Below are 20,463 nucleotides of genomic sequence, written 5' to 3'. Positions count from 1 at the left end.
CTCCCATCTACTGGCCATAATTACTAGTTTTCTTTTGGAATACCATTTTTAGCTTTATGCAAAAAAATAATTCACTTTTTTTTTTATGAAGGTATGGCTCCAATGCTTTTTATTGTACCTTTTTATCCCCGTAAAATAGTGTCCCTAATGCTAACACCGTTGTACATAAGAGTTAGGGTATAATGATAACCACGCAGCCGCACATTTAAAGGTTTAATGTTTGATAATTTTGAGAACCAAGCTGGACAGAAAAGAAGAACAACATTGAGATTTAAAAGGTATCTAGAAGAGTAACGGGGGGCGCCGGCTTGTGCTGCAAGAATCGGATGAGACTGGCGGGCATGTCCAGCTGTTCGATACGGTGGATCTTGTCGATCTTTCGCAGGTGTCTCCGCAGCGCCAGTCGGCACTGGGAAGTCAAGGCCTTGGGATTTCCTAAGAAACAAAAATTGGCCTTTGCGTCAGTCTCCAAACGGAGCACCAAGAATTATCTCAAATGAGTACTGCGCTTTCTTTAAAATTGATCACTACGGGCGAATTTATTGGTTTGTATGTCTGAAAACTAAAAAAAAAGTACTAAGCCTTTGGAGTCATTTTGAAAGCATAGCGAGAACAAGACAGACAGAAACCAAGATTTTGGCCCCAAGAGCATCTTACCTGGAACTGAACCGTTAAGGTAAGACACTTAAGATTTACTATATGATACTCTTTGTATTGGCTGGACTTTATGGAGCTCTACTTATTAAGGATGTCATTTTCAGAGGAAGGGACTCGGGTAAAAAAAAAAAAAAAAAAAAAGAATATTGGGGTCTTTAAAACATACTTTAAAGTTTAAAGTGTTAACGCAAAGCTGCAATTGACGGAGGTTGACGTCCGATCCATTTTGAGGGGACATGTTCACTTCAAACTGGATCGGACATCTGTGAAATGGATGTGCTCTATACTAGAATGGTCAATTTCAGTTGGGTTGGGTGTCTGCTAACACCTGAAAGTTAACAAAAATAAGTACCCAAACTTTTACTGGCTCTCATTCATCTGAAAATAACGAACGGTTCTCGCCGTTGTGCCTAAAATCAATTCACCTCTCTCCTCTAGAAGCAGCTCCACGGCCTCATTCTGCTTGGTGGACTTCTCGATGATGAGCGTGGGAAGGTAGACGTTGGCGCCAAAGTCCACCAGGAGACGGACGTACTCGGCGCCGCAGCCGTGCCTCAGGCACATCTCCAGGACGGTTTTGGGCTGCTTGACGGCGGCCAGCGCCCCGGCGTCGGCGCAGTTGTAATCCGGATCGGCGCCGTAGAGGAGCAGCAGCCGGAAGCACTCCAGGTGCCCGTAGACGGCCGCCAGGTAGAGCGGGCCGCCGGACACCCTGGCGCCGGAGGTCCACAGCGCCACTTTGCAGCGCGAGTCCACCTGGGCGCCGCGCTCCAGGAGACGGGCCAGGATGTCGGCGTCGCCCTCGCGGGCGGCCGTCAGGACGGGGGAGCCGGCGTTGGCGGGGCTCCCGTCGGGGTCGGCGCCGGAGCGCAGGAGCGCGAGCACGCAGTCCAGGTACTTTCCGCGAACGGCGGCAAAGAGCGGCGTCTGGGCCTTGACGTCCACGCGGTCCACCAGGGCGCCGTGGCTCAGCAGGACCCGCAGGCAGCCCAGGTGGCCCTTGGACACGGCGGCGTGCAGCGGGGTGCCGGCCACGCCCCAGCCGCCCCGGCAGTTGATGACCTTCTTGTAGATTTCCTGACACAGCATCTCATCCAGGAGTTTTTCATCGTTTTGTAACGCCGCTCGTCGAAGCCGGGAAATGTCGCCGCTGCGTTCTTCTTCGCACTTGCCCAGGAGGCGCATAGAAGCCGCTGGAACAGGTACACAAACACGCACACGTTAATGGAATTTTCCACTTGATTCTTTAAATCCATAGCTCAGGTGGCCATCAGCTATTCATCCTAATATTGCCATGTCACTAGATCAGATCATTTACAAGAACTTTCCAATATTTGATCAAATTGGGGGAAAAAAACATCACGGCCAACATTTAAATACGCCCAATATTTATTTCTAAAGCTTAAGAACACACAATACAAACATTCGAATGGATGGACAAATTAATACAACAAGAACGAATGAAAACAATAGGAAATGTCACTCATCTTGAGGCAAACAACGCTTAAGTCAGTGACTATTAATAGAGGAACGACCGTCACATCGACATAAATATATAGTTTACATGAACAGTTTACGACCGAGAAATAACGACGACTAAGCTGCATATTGATCCTAAAATGACGCTAAGGTTAGCAGCTAATGTAAACATACAGTTAACGCCCACAAGGGAAGGCAATCCGCAGGGTTATCACTATTTTCCCCTAAAACACAATAACCGCGACTAAAAGAAAATGAAAAACAAATGCCCTATTTTGTGTTTTTTTCGTTCCTGTTGATGTTTTTTTTACCTGCTTTCTTTCACTGTAGGCCGCCTGCTTTTTTTCTGTTCTTTTCTTCGTCGTTACTGGCTTCCACTGCACGCCACTGCCCCCTGCCTGTACTTAGTGGTACATGCCTTTAATTGCCCTATTTAGAGAAATGCCATTATTCATTTGCTGTCTGAAATGTTTGCATATCAATATCATTCCGCAGTGCAATTTTTTTTTTAAAAAAAGTTTCTTTTAGCCTTGATAGACCTTTAAAGCCAGGATGAACATGCCACCCTTAAGAGCACAATTGTTACCATGGAGATGCGCTGAACCTTCCCAGTTCAGCTTTGCTTTATCACCCTCTTCAACTTAATGCCTTTTCTCCCCAGGCAACAGCAATGGCATCCTTGCTGTTAAAACCAGAGCCCATTTCTTTCACATGTGCGTCATGCACTCTCGGATGGATGGATGGATCCGTGATGAGGTTCAAATGACAGCACGTCAATGGAGGTGAAAACGGTCAAAGGCAAAATGTTCTCATCACATGTCCAGTGCAACAATATATGATGATTATTGTGTGTTACGTGTTGCATTGTGTGAGTGTTTTACAGCTGGCCAATGATTCCAGTGGGCCTCCCGTGTTCAGTCGGCTTCTGTAGCGGTTGCCCAGAGACAAAGAAAAAGTCACCCTGACGCCCATAGAAGCATTTTCAACTCAAACCCCAACACCCCTCATTGCGGAATGGCTGTAGGAGGATGCGGGACGTTGGTAGGAGATAGTTTGGATTGAAGAGGAGGAGAAAAGGAGGCCCAAATCATCAGACTGCCATTTTTTCACCTCAGCAACTGGACTGAACATGTAGAGGTGGTTTTCGTGCTGTCTTTTGGCGATGAAGCCCGTCTCATTAAAGCAAGTGACTAAAGTCATGGCCGTTCCACAGAAGCCGACGTGGATGATTTTTTGGATGGTTTTCATCACCACAGCAGGAGGTAAGAAGTCTCTGATTGAACTTTAAAGATGACTTTCCACTTTTTTTCTAGTTTGGCAAGACTATTTGCTCAGAAAATGCAGAAAATTTGTTTTTTAAAGCAGTTTTTTTCTGCAAACATCTGGATCTTGGTATCATTTAAATGCGGTCTACCTTTTTATACCGGTTTATATCTTGTAATGATGTGTATTTCTATGCCTTGAAGATCTATATTTATTTAATGTAAAGGGTGCGGCGCCGCCAGCGCAGAAGTGGGCCTCTGTCCTGTAGGGAGTCCCGTCCACCTGCCCAGCGTGCGGTGCTTCTGGCTCTCGGAGAAGATCTCCGCCTGGTCCGAGGCGTCGGCGTCCTGTCAAAAGACTGGCGGAGGACGAATGGCGGCGGCCGACACGTCGGACTTGCGACATTTTCTTCACCACTCCTTCTCCACGTAAGTCTACGGCGCTCTGGAATGCTGCTTTTTGTTTGCTTTTAAGCCACTGTCCAACTCTGTGTAGGAAAAGAACTGTTTGGGTTTGGACTCAAGTCAGTCTAAGCGAGGACGCCCCAGAGGAGGTTGAATTCCCCGAGACAGCAAGTCCCGCTTGGCCAGACCAAGAAGAAATGTGTCGGCAGATGGCTTTGGGGACGCCCGGCCAGTGGAGGATGAGCCCCTGTGTTAAGAAAGACCACGTCTTATGTCAAAAGGACTTAAATGGTAAGATTTAAAATGGCTGGGTGTCTTTCTGTACACCACTTTGAGTGTGTCTGTTTCAGAGTCCTTACCGGATCCACACAGTTATGTGGTGGGAGTGCTTCTGATGACTGGCGTCTACCAACGGGTCCAGATGGACACCTTAGCCACGGTCCCTGATATTGAACAACCCGCGGTGGAGGTCCGTCCGTCAATTGTCCAGGTCCGGCCTTCGCAAACCTGCAATTGTGCTGACCGCTTCTGCTTCCACTTCCTAGACGCAGTTGTTCCCCGGCTTGTGGTTCAGTCACGCCGGTCAGCTGACATCAGTAGAAATGGTGGTCCAGCCCAGCTCGACCTGGTCCCTGGCTCGCCTCCAAATCCTTCGACCCTACTGTCGTCCCAAATTTCACTTGGTCCCACCAGGTACCCCATTGTTGCCCCCCTTTTCCGTCCGTCGAGAGCACGGTCGACGTCCTCCGTTTTCTCACTTTTAGGTTGCAGCTCGCTGATGAACGCCTTCAGCCGCTGCGCTCCGGCGCCGCTGTGCAACACCACGGGCGGCTGCGGCGCCGGCCGGTACTGGTGTCCCTTCCTGGAAACTTGCCTTCCCGCCAGCGATCCCTGTTCGCCGTACGTGGCGGCGGCCAGGCGGCGCGGCTTCGCCTTGCCGCCCAGATACCCCGCTCTGGCCCCTTGGTATCACCTCGTGGCCGACGTGCCGCTGAAAATCAGCGCCCACTCGCAACCGCGGACTTTGACGGTGAGTCGCGAAAATGCCATTTCTCAATCGCTTAACGTCAACTTGAGATTTGAAGCGAGCGCCCTGTGCCGATGTCCAATTTGATGACACGACCTCACGTGTATCGCCGCAGGTTGTTCTTCCCGTGGGAGCCGTCAACGTGTACCCCGACGATATCGTGGCCGTTCAACACAGCCGCCAGCCCGGAAGCTTCCTGCACTGCCTCGCCGGCGAAGCGTCCCTGGACTCTCCGTGGCGACAGAGTTACCTATCCCTGGGTGGGACGGCGCCGGAGGGAGGGCTGGCTTTTCAGCCGAGTGGGGACGACTGGGTCGACGGGGTGGTCTGCGATCTCAGACTGCTCTACGAGCGCACTCTTCACGGAGGTACTGAGCACCAGCGCATTTGGGAATCCACCACGCCGTCCTCCGCCCAGTCCTCCGCTAACGTGCGGTCCACCTTTGGGCTGAATGTCGTCCATCCTCCTCTGGATGAGAAGAACCAGATTCACGTACAAGTCAACGTTCCGACCCCCTTGGTGGTCACGGTGCTGTCCGGGGAGAACCTCTGGTGTTCAATGTCCGCTCCTGCACTTGAAACGAGGCTGCATTTCGGCCACTCTTGCCCCCATACGGTTCTTTCCGAATGCGACGCGTTCTCCGAGGACACGTGGTTCTCCTCCGCCACCCTGCTCCTCCCCTCGGTGGGGGTTCAGACGCTGAACGTCAGCGTGGCGGACGCCTCCAGTTCTCAGAGTTTGAACGTGACGCTACGTAGCCACCGGGCGGTGTCGGGACTCGCCGTGGAGCCGGCGGGGCGCAAGAGGATGCTGGTGGACGTTCCTCAGGTCAGGAGAAGGCTTTTTTCTCACTTTTCCAATACTATTCCAATGGTTTCAAGTCAAATGCAAAGGATTTGTTGGCGCTTGCAGTCGTTTACAGCTGGCGTGGAGCGCGGTTCCTCGGTCACATTCTCCTGGGTGATTGACGACTTGGAGGCGTCCGTCTACGAAGGACAATCTTACAGCGTTGTCTTCAAGAAACCTGCTCGGTACAAACTCAAGGTAAGGTGCACTCTGATACTGTACCGATAGCACGTTTTAATATATATACTTGCCTGAAAATAAAGCAATTGCTAGCATGGGCTTGGTCAAGCAGCGCTTAACTCTCGACCTGCCGTTGATGCCGATAGATGTCCGATCGCTTTGAGGTGGGAGGGATGGCGGCGAATGAACGTTCGTCAAAATTATTGGATGTTTATCTACTCGTGATAAATTCTTTAAACTTCACGCCTGTCGCTCTTTGGTAATCTCGGGAAGGCCTACATAGCTTGAGGCCATCTTGGGTAGGGCGACCAGCGGTTGCAAAGTAAACCTGGACAAGTAGATGTTATTGAAGATAATTTATGGATATAACAGGTAACGGCATCCAACCCCGTGAGCTCCCAGAGCCAGCAACTGGTCCTGACCGTCGACGAAATCCAGCCATTGGGTGAGCCCGAGTTCCTGTTGGCCAGGCAGATTGTGGCCGTGGGCGCCGCGCATCTTTTTATCCTCGGGGTCAACGTGGACATTGCCCTGCCTACTACCTTCACGTAAGTATGCTTTTCATGTGTATATGACAAGAGGTGGCTTTTAATCTGCGTGTCACGTAGATGGGATTTTGGAGACGGTAGCAGTCCCGTTAGCCATACTGAATCTCCTCCACGTGACGGCCTGGCGGTGCCAGACGACAGAAAAGAGACGCGAGCGTACGTGCGGCACGCCGTCAACGTCACCTATTCTTCACCAGGTCAGCCGTCGTGTCTACATCTGATCCTAAATTTCTCCAGACAAAATGACCGCAAATTGAAGTGCCTTTTCCACTTTTGTCAGGTCACTACCATCTGCGAGTGAAAGTTAGCAACCCCTACGTGGAAAAAGTGGAAAAGTCTCTCGAGATGAGCGTCCGTCCTTTGCTGAAAAGCCTTTTTCTCAACTCCTCCGCCGCGACGGCCGTTGTCAACCAGAAGTATCTCTTGGAAGCCTCCACCGACCCCGTGAGCGACGACGTGGTCTACACGGTCGACTTTGGCGACGAGTCCAACGTTTCCCGAGGCGCCCATCCCAAAGTCCAGCATGCCTTTACGGCGGTGGGAAATTACACGGTCACGGTGTTGGCTAACAACACACTTTCCGCGCTGACGACCTGGCGCGCGGTGGAAGTCGTGGAGAAGATTACCTGCCCCAACGGCCCCGACGAGTTGGCTCCACGTCCCGTTTCGGACTTCAGCCTCCAAATCAAACAACCCTACAGCGTGGTCAGAGAAGAAACTTTAATCGCAGCGGTGGGCGGCGACGAGACGAGCGCCAACTTCTACTGGACGGTGGACGCTTTGGTCCCGAGGCAGCAAGGATCCCGGGCATTCCGATTTGTTTTTCTCAAAGCTGGACAGTATCGCGTGAGATGCGTCGCCCAGAACTCGCTGGGCGAAAGGGAGGCCGTGATTCTAGTCCAGGTCTTTGAGAGAATCCAAGGCCTTCGCATAGACTGTCCTAGATGGGAAAATCTGACGTACTTGGCCACCCACGAGGAGGTGGTCCTGGTGGCCTCCGTCGCCAAAGGCTCCAACTTGACCTACGCGTGGCTCCTTCGCCAAGACGCCACGAAGCATCCCGTCACGGCCGAGGGAGAACGTTTTCAGTTCGCGCCCCAAACTCCTGGCAGGCTTACCATTCAAGTGAGCGCCTCCAACGCCTTGGGCCAGACCGCCAGCGTCGCTTCGGTCTTGGCCGTGGAACCGGTGACCGGTGCGCATGTAACCACACCCGGCGATACGGCGGCCTCGGGCGAGTTGTTCAACATCTCGGTGCGGGTTTCTACCGGTTCCGACCTGAGGTACTTTTGGTTTGTGGACGGCCAACTTCAAGCCCTCGAGACCGAGGCCCCTTTCCTTCTTCACGGCTTTGAGAGTGTCGGCGATCATTCGATCAAGGTTCTGGTCCAGAACGCTGTCAGTCAGTGTCAGGATACGAAAGTTTTGAAGGTCCAAGAGGAGATAGAAGCAATGGACTTTACTATGGGCGACCAGACGCCTCCTTTTCATGCCAGCACCAATGCGGCGGTGTCGTTCCGAGGGTCTGTCCGCAAAGGCAGTGATCCGCATTGGGAGTGGAAGATTAGCGGCGCCGTCACCACCATCTTTTGCTCGACCGACCGCACCTGCACGTACACGTTTCTCCTAGAAGGCATTTACACGGTGTCTTTGAATGTCTCCAACGCCATTAGCTGGCAGGAAGCCACGCGCAACTTGACCGTCCAGGATTCCGTTGAAGGCCTCGGTCTCAACGTTAGCCAGCGGATTCTCTGCACTCTGGAAGAAGTCACTTTCACGCCATCTGTCAGGAAAGGAAGCGATGCCACCTTTGTTCTGACCTTTGAAAGAGAAGATTGGTTGCAGACTGAGCAGGTGGTCAACGGATCGTTCGCCACGTCAACGCTTCCGGCGGGGATGTATCGAGTGAAACTGACAGCTCGGAATCAAGTGAGCAGTGCGCAAATATCCACGCCGCTTCAAATCCTGGAGAACATCAAAAGCGTGCGACTGGTTAGCCCCGCCCAGCAAGCCGTGGAGGCCCTGCGGGAGGCTCGTTTTACGGCGGACGGTCCAAATGGTTCCCAGATCAACTACACCTGGATATTTGGCTTCCAAGACACGGAACCTTTGAGGCTCACGGGAAAGGAAGTGGGCTACACTCCGCCAGCCAACGGCTCCTTGTCGGTGACGGTGCTCGCCACCAACGGCATCTGCTCCAAGGCGCTCAACCAGACTCTGATGGTGGAAACGCCCGTTGGGGAGGTTCGGATCTGGCATCAGGAACCCGTGTTTTCCGGACACCCCGTGAGAATCTCCGCCGAGGTCGACGGAGGGAGCCACCTCAGATACGTGTGGACTTTTGAGAATTCCATCAAAGAGCAGAACGCACGCTTCAGTTGGGTCAATCACACCTTCGGCAAAGCCGGCGTGTACCTCGTAACCGTCCACGTCTCCAACGGAGTCAGCCACGCGTCGGTAGAGCGGCGCGTGACGGTGGAGGATTTGCGGTGTTCCGCCCCGGGAGCGATCCTGATTCAGAGCCGGCCCACCGTCTTCAGATCCAGAGTGAACTTCTTTGAAGCCAGCGTGAATACCAACTGCTCCGTCTACAAGACCACGTACACGTGGGAGATGTTCCGAGCGCCCGATTGCGCTAGCGACAACGCGGAGCTCGACCACGACCGAGTCCTTCTCCAGAGCACCATGTCACCTTTACTCCGGCTCCCAAAGCGTTCTCTGGACGTGGGCCGCTACTGCCTGTCGTTCACCGTCGCGTTCCCGGGAACGCCTTTGCTGGCCCAACGGAAAACCCCAGTCCAAGTCGTCGGCTCGCCGCTAGTGGCCGTCATCAAGGGAGGCTCACGTCGATTGTGGCCCGGCGGGCGCGATCTCCTTCTGGATGGAAGTGGATCTCGGGACCCTGACGCGGACCCCGGAGTTGAGGATGCTTTGGAGTATTACTGGACCTTCAGGATAGAGGTTTGTAGATCTCGACCTACTTTCAATCGTTTAAAGCGCTGAAAATCGTCTCTGACCCGACCATCTTTATCTCAATTTTCAGAATATCACAATCCCCCTGGAGAGCAAGATCAGTACGGTGACGGTACCCAGCAAACAGTTGAATTCCGACACCACTTACACCTTCGCCCTGTTGATAAAGAAACCAGGAAGGACGCCGGCTTTCTCTACACAGACGGTGAGCGTTTGGGGGTGGATCCGATTTGTGTCTGAACCCGGTCAAACTTTCCAATTGATTGTAGGTCACCGTGAGTGAAACGGCGCAACTTGCGGTGCTTGTGGAGTGCGTATCCTGTCCGGGCTCCAGTCCCACCGTCCTGACCGGCCATTGTGGAGAGTGTGACGACCAAGCTCAGGTAAGTACGTACGCGTTCACATTTCAGTTTCGAGGAGCGATGAAATTCGATGAGTTAGCATAGCATAGTGTAGTAGAAAGTCGGTCAATGTCTAAGGACGTTAGCTTCCAAAAAGCGTCAAAATGAATCGAGCCCTGCCTCTCAAGTACCACTGGAGCGCCGAAGACGAATCGGGCGCGGCCGTCGACCTGGACCGGGCCGCCGGCGCCTCGGGACGACGCTCGTCCAAATTGGAGCTGCGTTCGGACGTGGTGCCGCCCGGGAAGACGTATACCTTCACTCTCAACGTGACCGTTCCCGGTAGCGGGAGGTGGGGCAGCGCCAGTCACGCCGTTACGCCCAATAAGCCGCCTTCCGGCGGCCTGTGTGAATTGAAGCGGGATGCCAACGTTCACCCACTGGGGACCGCGGTCACCTACAAGTGCTCAGGTAATGGCGCCGTGCTCGCCGCTACGTAGCCGGGCTCACGGAGACGTTTTCCTCACTGGCGCTCTGGTTTCCCGCAGGTTGGAAAGACGAGGCTGAGACACCCTCGGAGCTCATCTACACCTTTCGGGTGGCGCCGTGCCACCCGATGGCGTGCCCCGTTCTCACCCTGTACAAGTAAGTCACGGAAGCGGCGTCAAAGCGCGTCTTGTCTGGAAGTAAAGGCTTCAAATTTCGTTTCCAAGGGGCACTCGGTCCACTTTCCACACCTTGCTTCCGGTGGGAACGCCTCTGCCGGGACAAAGTCATTCCCTGGTCACCGTCATGTTGCTGGTAGAAGACGGTCTCGGGTCAAGTGCGGTTGCCCTCAACAGGTGAAATGGCGTGACCGTGAGCTCTGGCGACTAGCGTTCACGGTTCGCTTCATTTTTCAGAACTCTGAGAGTTCCCACTCGCGCCAACGGAAGCCAATCAAAGAGCCAGATGGAAATGTGGGCGTCGATTGAACATGGAAACCCTCAGCAAATGATCCCATTTTCCATTGCTCTCACCAGTCAGCTCAATCAGGTGATGCGCAAAGCCAGATATCTTTTATCTTTGGGACTTTCTACTTGCAATGGACCGATTATGGTATCGTTGGCGCCTGACCTTTACCTTGGATCCACAGATGGATTCTGGGCCAAGTGCCAGTGAGCTGAAAATGAAGAGGCAGATAAGAGAAAACGTTACCAAAGCTTTGGCGTCCCTTCCAATTTTCTCCCTGTTGGACGTCGACCAGATCAGCTCAGCGTTAGCCTTGTCCACTGTAAGCTTGGACTTATCATCTGAAATCATGAAGACCCAACTCCGGAACTGTTTGTTGATTCAAAGCTCGTTTCAAGCCTAATCATTTGTCCCCCTCTCTTCTGTTGCCCAGGCCGTTCCTGTGGAATTAACGTGTATCGACTGTCAGGAAAAGGTCCTGGAAGCCGTCCGGAAGATGATTCACGTGATCCAGGAACGCGAAGCTTCCGGCGGCGGCGGTGGTGGTGGTGATGCTGGTGTTTCAGTCTTTGACATTGGGAAGAACATTGTTAGTATTGTGGGTACGTTGGAAAAAGTGCACAGCGACTTCCTTCACTTTATCATCGACATTGAAAATATCATTGACCGGTGACCCGATCACAATCCGGCCATCTAACCCTTTTCTCCACTACCAATAAATACCAATAAGCAGTTAGTGGTCCAAAATAAATCATATCTGAGACTTTTCCCTCACCTCAACACACCTTTTCATTCTCAGGTAGCTCTTTGGCGGCGACCTCGTCTTTGTCCGCCATGGCCTCAAGCTCCGGGCAGAACCGCTCCAGAACCCTGCGAGCCGCGTCGTCGGTCACCTTGTCGGCAATCAGCCGCGTGGGGGCCTTGATGCGCTCCCTGGCGCTTTGGCCCCGTCCCGGCGGGGCGCCCCTGTCCTTTGCCACGCCTTACATCCGCACGGCCGCTTTCTACGGAGACCCCGCCGACCTTCTCTGTTCCGAGCGCCGGGATGGGGCTCCCCGAGTCCCCTCGCCCTCGCCGGGTCCGGCGTGCTCCTTCGGTATCCCGGGCCCGCTAGCCGCTCATCTGAAGAGTCGGCGCTCAGAAGTGGTGCAGGTGCTCTTAGGTCTGGACGAGTCTCACTCCCTGCTGGCCGCCGCCGACCCTCCCATCTCCACCTCGGTGGTCGCCATGGAGATCAGCGGCCCTCGCGGTGAGCCCGTGGCGGTCCGAGATCTGGAGAACGAGCGGGCCATCCGCGTCACCCTGCACAGCAAACTTCCCGCCGAGAGGAAGGACGCGGCGGATGAAGGCGTGGAGGGCGAGTGTCTGGCTGTTACGCTTCCACCGGAGGGACGGCTGAATTTCACAGTCAAAGCTGTGGGTGGCCTGGATGAAAATACCGGTTTATACATGTCCTACAACTTCAGCCTCTTGCCAGGTAAAGAATTTTTTTTTTTTTTTATTGTTCACTCGTCGCCAATATTGGAACGCTTCTTCTCTATTATTAGATTAGAAATTTATTTCATCCCGTATTCGGGAAATTTCCTGGGTTGCAGTAGCAAGGCAGACACACAAGACATTGTAGAGCTAGGTAAAAAAACTGGAGCCACACACACAGAGGAAGTCCACCAGGTGGGGACCTTCTGCAGACTGAGACTGAGGTTACCGCACAGTCCCTCAGTAGTCTGGAGGTTTTAATGATCATCTTCCTTGCCTAGATCCTCCTAAGCAGTTTTTTAAAAATTATTATTAGGCGTATGCTAGCTTTAACAGTGCTTCATGACCAGTTGGTTTTGACTGAAAAGAATCAACAAAATGTTCAGTTCAACATCAAAAAGAAAGTACGAAACATACCAAACAATTGGAGACAATCCAAATGATCCACAGAGCTGTTCGTTGGTTTTCCACAATTTGCTGCCAAGAAATTGAATCCTATCATCCTATCTCCAGGAACGACCTCCGGGGCTTTGGGCCACGTCAAGATGGAAATGAGCAGCGGGTCACGACATTCCCTCGTAAAGGAGTGGTCGCTGGATCTTTCGCCTCTGGCCCCCTTCACGGAGAAAACCGTATTTCTATCCCCACTGTGAGTAGACTGGCGCCAGCTGCATGACCCAATGGGACCTCGTTGAACATTTTCTCCTCCCCGCCAGTTTAAATGGGACGGAGAAGGTCCTGTCCATCAGCCTAACCTCGTCCGTGGTGGAGGGGGGCCCCGTGGGCGCCACCTTGTGTCCCTTCAGCTCTCTGTGCCGCTACTACGACGTGGAGGAGGGGGCCTGGAGCAGCCAGGGTCTCAAACCGCTGGAAGACACCACGCTCCAAACCGTGCACTGCCTGACGCGACATCTCACCATGTTCGGGGCCACTCTCTTTGTTCACCCCGGAGCCGTGGTCCTCCTGCCGCCCGTATGTCGCCAAGCGTGGTCTGTCGCCGGTTAAAAGTAGTCCTTTGGAAAGGAAAGGATTCTTCCCGTCTTTTTCCAGGCAGGTGGTCCGCTTAACGCGCTGGCGGGGATGGTGTGTGCCGTCCTGATCCTGATCCACCTGCTGCTCGGGCTCATCGCCCACAAACTGGACCACCTGGACGGCCTGAGACTGGGCCAAGTGCCCCTGTGTGGCCGGGCGGGACTGTACCACTACAGGGTACTGGTCAAGACCGGCTGGAGGCGAGGGGCAGGTCAGCCGAGCGGCAACGGACAAAAAATGTAGATGCTTCCCTCTCTCGGTGGTGACCGCCGACGTTCCCTCGTAAGGCACCACGGCGCACGTGGGCATCGCTTTGTACGGCGCCAACAAGAGCGGCTCCCGCCACCTGCGAAGGGACGGGGCTTTTCGACGCGGCGGCCTGGACCAATTCCACGTGGAGACGGACGACAACCTGGGAGAAGTTTGGAAAATTCGCATCTGGCATGACAACACAGGTACGTGTTAAGACGGGATCCGTTTCCTGGCGGAAGGAACGCTGGCTTCTTCTTCTCATTTTTTCCGACGGGAAACGACAGCTCCAAGCAGTCCTTCTCGAGCAGTCTCTGTGGTGACGATGACCACGTGTCGCCGTCCATTCTAGGCTTAGATCCGTCCTGGTACCTTCAGCACGTGGTGGTATGGGACCCCGTGACGGACCACATGTTCTTCTTCCTGGTGGACGACTGGCTGTCGGCGGAGAACGCAAAGAACGGCACATTGGAGAAAGAAATCCTGGCCTCGTGTAAGTTTCCTCCTTCCTTCGACGGACGCCGCGGCACGGGGACGACTCGCCAAACGTGTGTTCGTCGACCCCAGGTCCCAAAGACCTTTCCCGCTTCCGGCGAATTCTGTCCTCCCAGTTGCTTTTCGGAATAGCCGAGCGCCACCTGTGGCTCTCGCTGTGGCGACGGCCCAACGGCGCTCTTTTTACCAGAGCGCAGAGGGTCACCTGCGGCGCCCTCTCGCTGCACCTGTACCTGGCATCCGCCGCACTTTGGTACGGCGCCGTTGGTTCCCGCCAGCGCCAGTAAGGAGAAAATGGCCGCAATCTGGTTTCAAGGGATTCCTCCACGGCTTTTGACGCGACCGCTCTCTGATTTGTTTCTCCGAGGGCGCCGGTGTCTGCCCGACTGGCGCTCAACGTGGAAACGCTGGCGGTGGGAATGGTGCTTTCGGCTCTGCTCTTTCCCCTCCAGTGTCTGATCTGCTTTTTGTTCAGAAAAGTGCACACTCAGGTAGTATGACATCGTCGCGGTCATGTCACGCCGTTAGAGAAATGGTACACTGTCGATTGGTCGCCGATCTTTTGGTCGCCGGTCTTTTGGTCGCCCGGAAGGGAAATGATAATTACCATTTAAATCGTTGCTCAAATTCCCTTAATACAGACTGCGAATGACTATTTAGTCATACTTAATGCCCTAGTCATTATTAGGCTAAAGAAAAGCTCCAAATTTCCCGGACTTTGATTGTTTTTTGTTGGAGAACTTGTTAAGACCCTGACTGAACTGACGTCGCTTCTTAAAGGGACAACGCATGTACATACAAACTCTTCTACACTCACACGTGGGCTCAGTGAAACTGCTCATGGCCGTTGTTGGCATTTATTGATACGTAGACCGTCTTGTTTTACCTTGTTTTGTCGTCGGTCTTTTGGTCGTCAGTCTTTTGGTCGCCTGTTGTCGCGGTCGGGGCGACCAAAAGACCGTCGACCAATCGACCGCACACGAGAGAAACCGGTCCCTAACGATTGAAAATGAATGAAAAAAATATTCAAGAGCTGAAATCTCGATGGCCTCGCTTCTGTTAGACTGCCCCAAGGCAGCTGTGGCTACCAGATTAGCTCGGCGCCCTCTTGTGCAGAGCGAAAGACTGTAAAGTGTCTTTTGAGTGTTTTGAAAAGCGCCACGGTGTAAATCCAATGGACACCATGATGGTTTTGTTTTTTTGTAAAACAGGAAAGTGTGGAAATGTCAGTCCCGCCTTCACCCGTTTGTTATTCCGTGGAGATGGACGTCTTCCTCGGCCAGTCGGAGCTCGCCGCGCCGTCTTTCCTCTCGCTGTCTGGAACCTCCGGCCCGTACCGAGACAGTCCCTCGTCGGTGAGAAAACACTTTAGCGTTTGCTCCGCTCAAACCTTCACATTCTCGCGACGGCTTTACCGCAGCTGGCGGAGAGCAAAGCCGTCGTCGACTCCAGCATTTTGGACTTTTGGGCCGCTTCCGGCTTGGTGCCCCAGACGGAGATGGCGTCTTCCCGGGCGTCCTGCGACAGCCTACTCCAAGACGCCCGCCAAGCTTCGCTGGCCTCTTGCGCACGCCAACTGCGGAGGAAAAGGGCTCGCAAACAGCTGCGCCTGACGTCGCAATCCTCGTCTGCCGCCCTTCTTCATCCCTTTCAAACGGACGATATGGACCAGGACTTTCCTCGTGGAGGGGGACGGGATCTTGCCGCTCCACGCCGGGCTACTCACTGCAGTCTGGACCCCTTTTTGACCCTTTCAGGTAACAAAATGACCTATTTGTTCTTAGGTAATCCCTCACTTATCACGGTTAATGTAGACCAGACATGACCGCGATAAACGAAAAACTACAAAATATTTATTAAGTAAAAAATATATATGTTTAACTCCAATGCTGAGTACTAGTAGCAAGCGGAGGACAGGGGAGTGGTTTCTGCTTGCGAGTTTCAGTGTGGCTTTTCACATTTTTATGAATTTAAAAAAAAATGTAAGGGAGGGATTACCGTAGTTCCGACAGAAGAATGGGTCAATAATGCAATTTTGCGACCGTGTTCTTTTAGAGGAAAACCTGCTGATGTCAATAGAAGAATCGAGCCAGGACACGCGCCATTTCAGCAAAAACAACTCGGACAGCGGTCGGGACTCGCCAACCACCACCTCATCATTTTCAAACACGTAAGAGCGACGCTCGTCTGGCTATTCTCGCGTAGATTGCTTACTGTATCATTCAAGATGTGATCCACGTTTCTAATTATTCTTGTCTCTTTAGCCAGAGCACCTCTTGCGGCGGTTGGTCGGAAGACGCCGACGATAAAAACCCACACGGCGAGCAAGAGTTGCTCAAGTTGGAGTCGCAATCGGGTCCTTCGCTCTACAGATGTCCATCCGTCCTGTCCTTGGATTCGGTGGCCAGTACCTTCCTGCCGAGTCCTTCTCCTGACTTGACCAGATGTTCCTCCACCACACGCATCGGTATAGTATGTGGGAAATGAAATGTTGGGGGAAAAAAATAATAATAAGTGTGCCGTTGACGTAGGAATCGCACGAGGTCGGCCCGGCCGACTGTTTCCGTCCTGGGCCTTGCGTGTCATCTACCCACTGGTGGCGGCGTCCATCGGAGCCTGCCTCGCCGTGGTGGGAATCTACGCCAGCCTCTTCTCCAGAAGCGTGCTCCTCGCTTGGCTGGCGTCGGTGCTCTCCGCGTTCCTCACTTCTGCTCTTTTGCTGGAACCTTTCAAGGTGAAGTCCGAGGCGCAACCGTACGTCCAACGGCCTTCCCGAGAGCTTTAGCGGATGCCGTCTTCGTCTCAGGTGTGCCTTCAGGCCTTGATTTACACGCTGGTCTGGCGACCCGTGGATCCGGAGGTGGAGGAGCAACTGGCCCAGGAGACCACCGTGGCCAGGAACTTTGGGGAACGGGGCGGGAAGGTCCGCCCGCCCTGCGGCTACGGACTGCTTCAAGCCAAGGAGGAGGCTCGGAAAGTTCGCGCGCTGACCTCGCTCATGAAGGTGACCGCTACACACTTCCTCATCTTTTAACCATTCATCTCTTAACTGCCTTTTTTTGTTGGTTGTTCCTTTGAAGCACTGCGTTTTGCAGCTCCTCTTTCTGTTGCTGGTCTTGATGGTGAACTACCAGGACGGCGTGGAAAGAAGCCAGGGAAGACTTTTGCATTCCGCCGTTAGACGGCAGCTTCAAAACGCCACTTTTGACGCCCCCCAGCTAACATCTATTAGAAAGTGAGCACATTGCACTAAAGGCCAATAGTAGCCTTGCACCGTTAGCAATTTTTGGCTTACATAGCGAACCCCATACCCAACCGTGTGCCTTCTGCCAATGCCGATACTTTACCAATACTGGCGTTGAATGTTTTGGACGTCTACTAGAGATAAACTAATTGGCAGGAGGCTACGTGGAAGCTGTAGAAGGGCAGTTTTTTTATTATTATTATTATTATTATTATTTTCTTTTCCTGATTAGTTGTCATTGACAGCAATATTTAAAGTGGGAAGGTTGATAACGAACACAACATATGGTACGCTCTCTCAATATACGCTTGTACATTTCCAGCTGCTTGGATGCAGAGCGTTGGATCAGCAAGACCTTGGCGACGTACCTACACCAAAGTTCTTGGCTCCACCTGGTGGGGTCGCCACAGCTCCGGCACGCCCACGCGCAGGTCCTCCTGGGAAATGGCGGCGTCCTCCCCGACCTCGGCGCGGGAGACTTTTGCCGTGAGAGGTAAGTGGATGGACGCGGTTCCTTCCAAAATGACCCAAATGTTCATAATTCAAGCGACTCATTGGTTCCTTCTCGGTCAGGCCCAAAAGCCTTTCTTTGGATTTCACGCAGTACCACAAAGAGTCGGCTTTATTTCTGTGCGTGAGCATCCAGTTGGATTGGGCAGCGAGAGTCACTTCTTCTCTTTCCATTTCTCCGTTCTTCATCCCGTGGCCACGTCAAGGCCTGGACCTCCAGCTGGTCCTGATGGTAACACGCCAAGATGGCGTTCGTAAATTTAGCCAACGGAATCTGGTATCCGTTGGAACACGCCGTGGCCTCTCGGACAGGTTTTCCTCCTGGGCTCCGCCCTGGCCATCTCGTTGGGGGAATTGCGGACGGCGTCCCTCCAGCGTTCTCGGTATCTACGTCAAGGCAAAGGCTGGCTGCAGCTCCTGCTGGCCGCGTTATCTCTGGCGGCGAGTGTGCTCCACTTCCTGTTTCTCTCCCAGGCTGCTTCCTGTCTTTCCCAGGTAAATGCAGAAGAATTGTTGCAAATGTTCCTGTCCGCCATCCGGTTTCTAATTGTTTTGTCTCTCTCCTACATACACACAAATGACGATCATCTCCAACGATTTAGCTGAGGTCCCGACCCGACAGCTTCATCCACTTCCACGGCGCCGCCGCACTGACTCGGATGTCTTCTCAGTGTGCGGCTCTCTTGCTCACCCTTCTGGTCTTGAAGGTAAGCCAAGACCACAGCTCAGCCCACGGGACACCTCAAATCAAATAGCATCAACTCGCGCCCTCTGATTTCACCGAAAGCACCCGCTTATCTCCTTCTTTTCCAGCTGTTAGGAACGTTGAGATTTGTGCGGAGGTGGGTGGTGATCATCAGAGTCCTGAACAGGGCTAAGAAGGAGTTATGGGCCTCAGCTTTCCTCTTGCTACTTCTCTTTCTCTTCACTACTCATCTCGGCACTACGGTAGGGAAAAAAACGGGCGGATTGATTTCAAAAGAGAACCGAATTTGACATCTCTGCTCCGATTTCAGCTTTTCTCCCAGTCCGTGGAAGATTTTTCGCCCAGGCAGAATATCTTGGTGCCTTTTATGTGGCTTTTGCGTGGCCGCTTTGGCCTCCAAAGACTGTGCCGGGTCCACCCTGTCCTGGGCCCCCTTTATGGACTTCTGCTCACGGGTGCGGGGGTCTGGCTTTTGGCCAAATTCACGGGAGTCATTCTTATTCATGCGTACAGGTAAGGCCACGCCCCTTTTTCAACCACTACTGATAATGAGCTCAGATTGAACGGCGTCGGGTGCCCAGATTGACTTTGCTTTCCCCGGTGTTGTCCTTTTCAGAACTGAGAAAGCTGACATTTACCGGCCAACGACGGAACCGCGGGACTACGAAATGGTGGAGTTCTTCATCAAGAGACTCAAACTGTGGATTGGACTCACCAAAGCTAAAGAGGTGAGGCCAGAAGCATTGGTGGACTTTCAGCAAATTGCAAACGATGTCTCTTCTGGCTTTCTTTTCCCCTTCTCCGATGGCAAACATGCCAATTGGATTCGTTTAATTAATCATTGGTGCTAAAGACGCTAGCTACGCGTCGAGACAAATGATGACAAGTTTTTATAGTCAATGGATGGATGGAGGTTTACTTTTTGTCACCAATGCCGGCCATTTTTTTTTCTTCTGTTCCAGTTCAGGCACAGGGTGAAGTTTGAAGGCATGGAGGTTCCTCCTTCCCGAGCCTCCCAGGAATCCCGTCTCTCTACCGACTACTCCCCCCTTCCGTCCTCGCCGTCTTCCTTCTCGTCTCCGCGCCCCCCGTCGTCGTCCCTCTCCGTCCTGTCCGAGGACTCCGCGCTCTCCGACCAGGTCTTTGACGTCCAACCGTTCCTGGACCGCCTGCTGCCGTGCGTCAACGCTGCGCTAGCTCGATTTGATCGGGTGGCCCGGGTCACCGAGGAAGTGTACAATCTGGAGATGGGACTTGAAGATTTCCTGCGCAGAAGAAAGCAAAATAAGACGGGTCGGAAGGAGAAGTGCCGCCAGGACGTCGTCGTCCTCGCCAAGGAGCGGGAGGGCGACGGGAGGACTCTCGTTGAAGTCAGACGCAGGAGGGCCGGTCTGCTTTACGCCAATCCGCAAAAAACGCCCTCCTCCGCCTTTCCCATGACGCCTCCTTCCGCCATCTCCTTCCCGCGTACGCGGAGCTCTCGCTCCGAATCGGAGTCGTTCCATCTGAAGCGCGACATGTTTGGCGACGCCGTGGAGGCGGCGGCAGATCCCATCGTGGGAAGTTGCGGCTCGCGCCCCGTGCCTTCTCCCGCCTTTCCGAGTTTCCCCAAGAGGAGAGCGTGGCATTCTGGGAGTTCCCATTCCGCCGACGCGGCTCAAAGGTTGTGGCTCAAACAATGCGGCAATCTGGCTCTCGCTTTCATCAGACCGAACAGCCAAGAGGCCGCCAGCAGACGTGTCAGCGACGGGGCGCCAAAAAAGAGGAAGGCTTGGATCGCCGAAGAGCCTGGCTAAATTTTCCGTGGCCACAATTATGCTTTTTCTTTAGAGAAAGAGGGGTGAAGTGCTGAGGAAATTCTCAAGAGAACAAAGAGGCTCTCAAAATAGCACGCTGGATTAGGTTGTCAAACACAACATATTTCTTTTGGACCCATTTTCCGCAAAATAAACGTTGTTTCGATTTCCTTTTTGAAATGCTTTTGTTTTCCTCTTGAATAGTCGCATCGAATCACTTATCGATCACTGTTTTATCACTGTTTGTATACGCTTAATTAACTCAGCTGCTTGGATAATAGGCGT

At 53.1% G+C, this 20,463-nt stretch overlaps 2 protein-coding genes and 1 long non-coding RNA gene across 4 annotated transcripts in view; 1 reads left to right on the top strand and 2 right to left on the bottom strand.

Annotated features, from left to right (window-relative positions):
- Window positions 1–200: 200 nt before the first annotated feature.
- Window positions 201–2,537, bottom strand: LOC144092705 (ankyrin repeat and SOCS box protein 12-like). The gene is made up of 3 exons (XM_077625747.1): window positions 2,448–2,537; window positions 1,083–1,850; window positions 201–435 (listed from the first exon to the last, which is right to left on the bottom strand). The coding sequence occupies exons 2-3, from the start codon at window positions 1,840–1,842 to the stop codon at window positions 272–274; spliced, it is 924 nt and encodes a 307-aa protein (XP_077481873.1). The 5' UTR covers window positions 1,843–1,850; window positions 2,448–2,537; the 3' UTR covers window positions 201–271.
- Window positions 2,538–2,828: 291 nt separating this feature from the next.
- Window positions 2,829–20,358, top strand: pkd1b (polycystic kidney disease 1b). 2 transcript variants are annotated; one of them, XM_077625586.1, is made up of 44 exons: window positions 2,829–3,177; window positions 3,252–3,273; window positions 3,350–3,398; window positions 3,626–3,827; window positions 3,895–4,094; window positions 4,154–4,272; window positions 4,349–4,496; window positions 4,568–4,833; window positions 4,946–5,659; window positions 5,744–5,875; window positions 6,230–6,405; window positions 6,466–6,602; window positions 6,686–9,366; window positions 9,449–9,583; window positions 9,648–9,761; window positions 9,908–10,190; window positions 10,268–10,364; window positions 10,433–10,561; window positions 10,622–10,754; window positions 10,855–10,992; window positions 11,104–11,272; window positions 11,470–12,147; window positions 12,660–12,795; window positions 12,863–13,118; window positions 13,197–13,389; window positions 13,466–13,633; window positions 13,780–13,920; window positions 13,995–14,205; window positions 14,290–14,413; window positions 15,134–15,277; window positions 15,343–15,679; window positions 15,978–16,092; window positions 16,187–16,389; window positions 16,454–16,656; window positions 16,729–16,926; window positions 17,003–17,157; window positions 17,489–17,659; window positions 17,740–17,908; window positions 17,989–18,171; window positions 18,279–18,383; window positions 18,490–18,624; window positions 18,693–18,895; window positions 18,999–19,110; window positions 19,345–20,358. In XM_077625586.1, exons 3-44 carry the CDS (start codon window positions 3,362–3,364, stop codon window positions 20,176–20,178), a joined length of 11,184 nt encoding a protein of 3,727 aa, XP_077481712.1. In that variant the 5' UTR covers window positions 2,829–3,177; window positions 3,252–3,273; window positions 3,350–3,361; the 3' UTR covers window positions 20,179–20,358. The 2 variants fall into 2 exon arrangements, with proteins under 2 accessions (XP_077481712.1, XP_077481711.1); XM_077625585.1 differs by having other exon boundaries at window positions 2,898–2,918; window positions 3,020–3,177; window positions 3,252–3,398.
- Window positions 18,875–20,463, bottom strand: part of LOC144092618 (uncharacterized) — a 1,982-nt gene continuing 393 nt past the window's right edge. The window contains exon 3 of the long non-coding RNA XR_013306099.1: window positions 18,875–19,647. This is a non-coding gene — a long non-coding RNA (uncharacterized LOC144092618). The remainder of the gene's footprint in view (window positions 19,648–20,463) is intronic.

This window comes from Stigmatopora argus, chromosome 18 (assembly GCF_051989625.1).
Source record: "Stigmatopora argus isolate UIUO_Sarg chromosome 18, RoL_Sarg_1.0, whole genome shotgun sequence".
Lineage (NCBI taxonomy): Eukaryota > Metazoa > Chordata > Actinopteri > Syngnathiformes > Syngnathidae > Stigmatopora > Stigmatopora argus.
The sequence above is the reverse complement of the archived record's forward strand: the minus strand, read 5'-3'. Positions and strand labels throughout refer to the sequence as shown.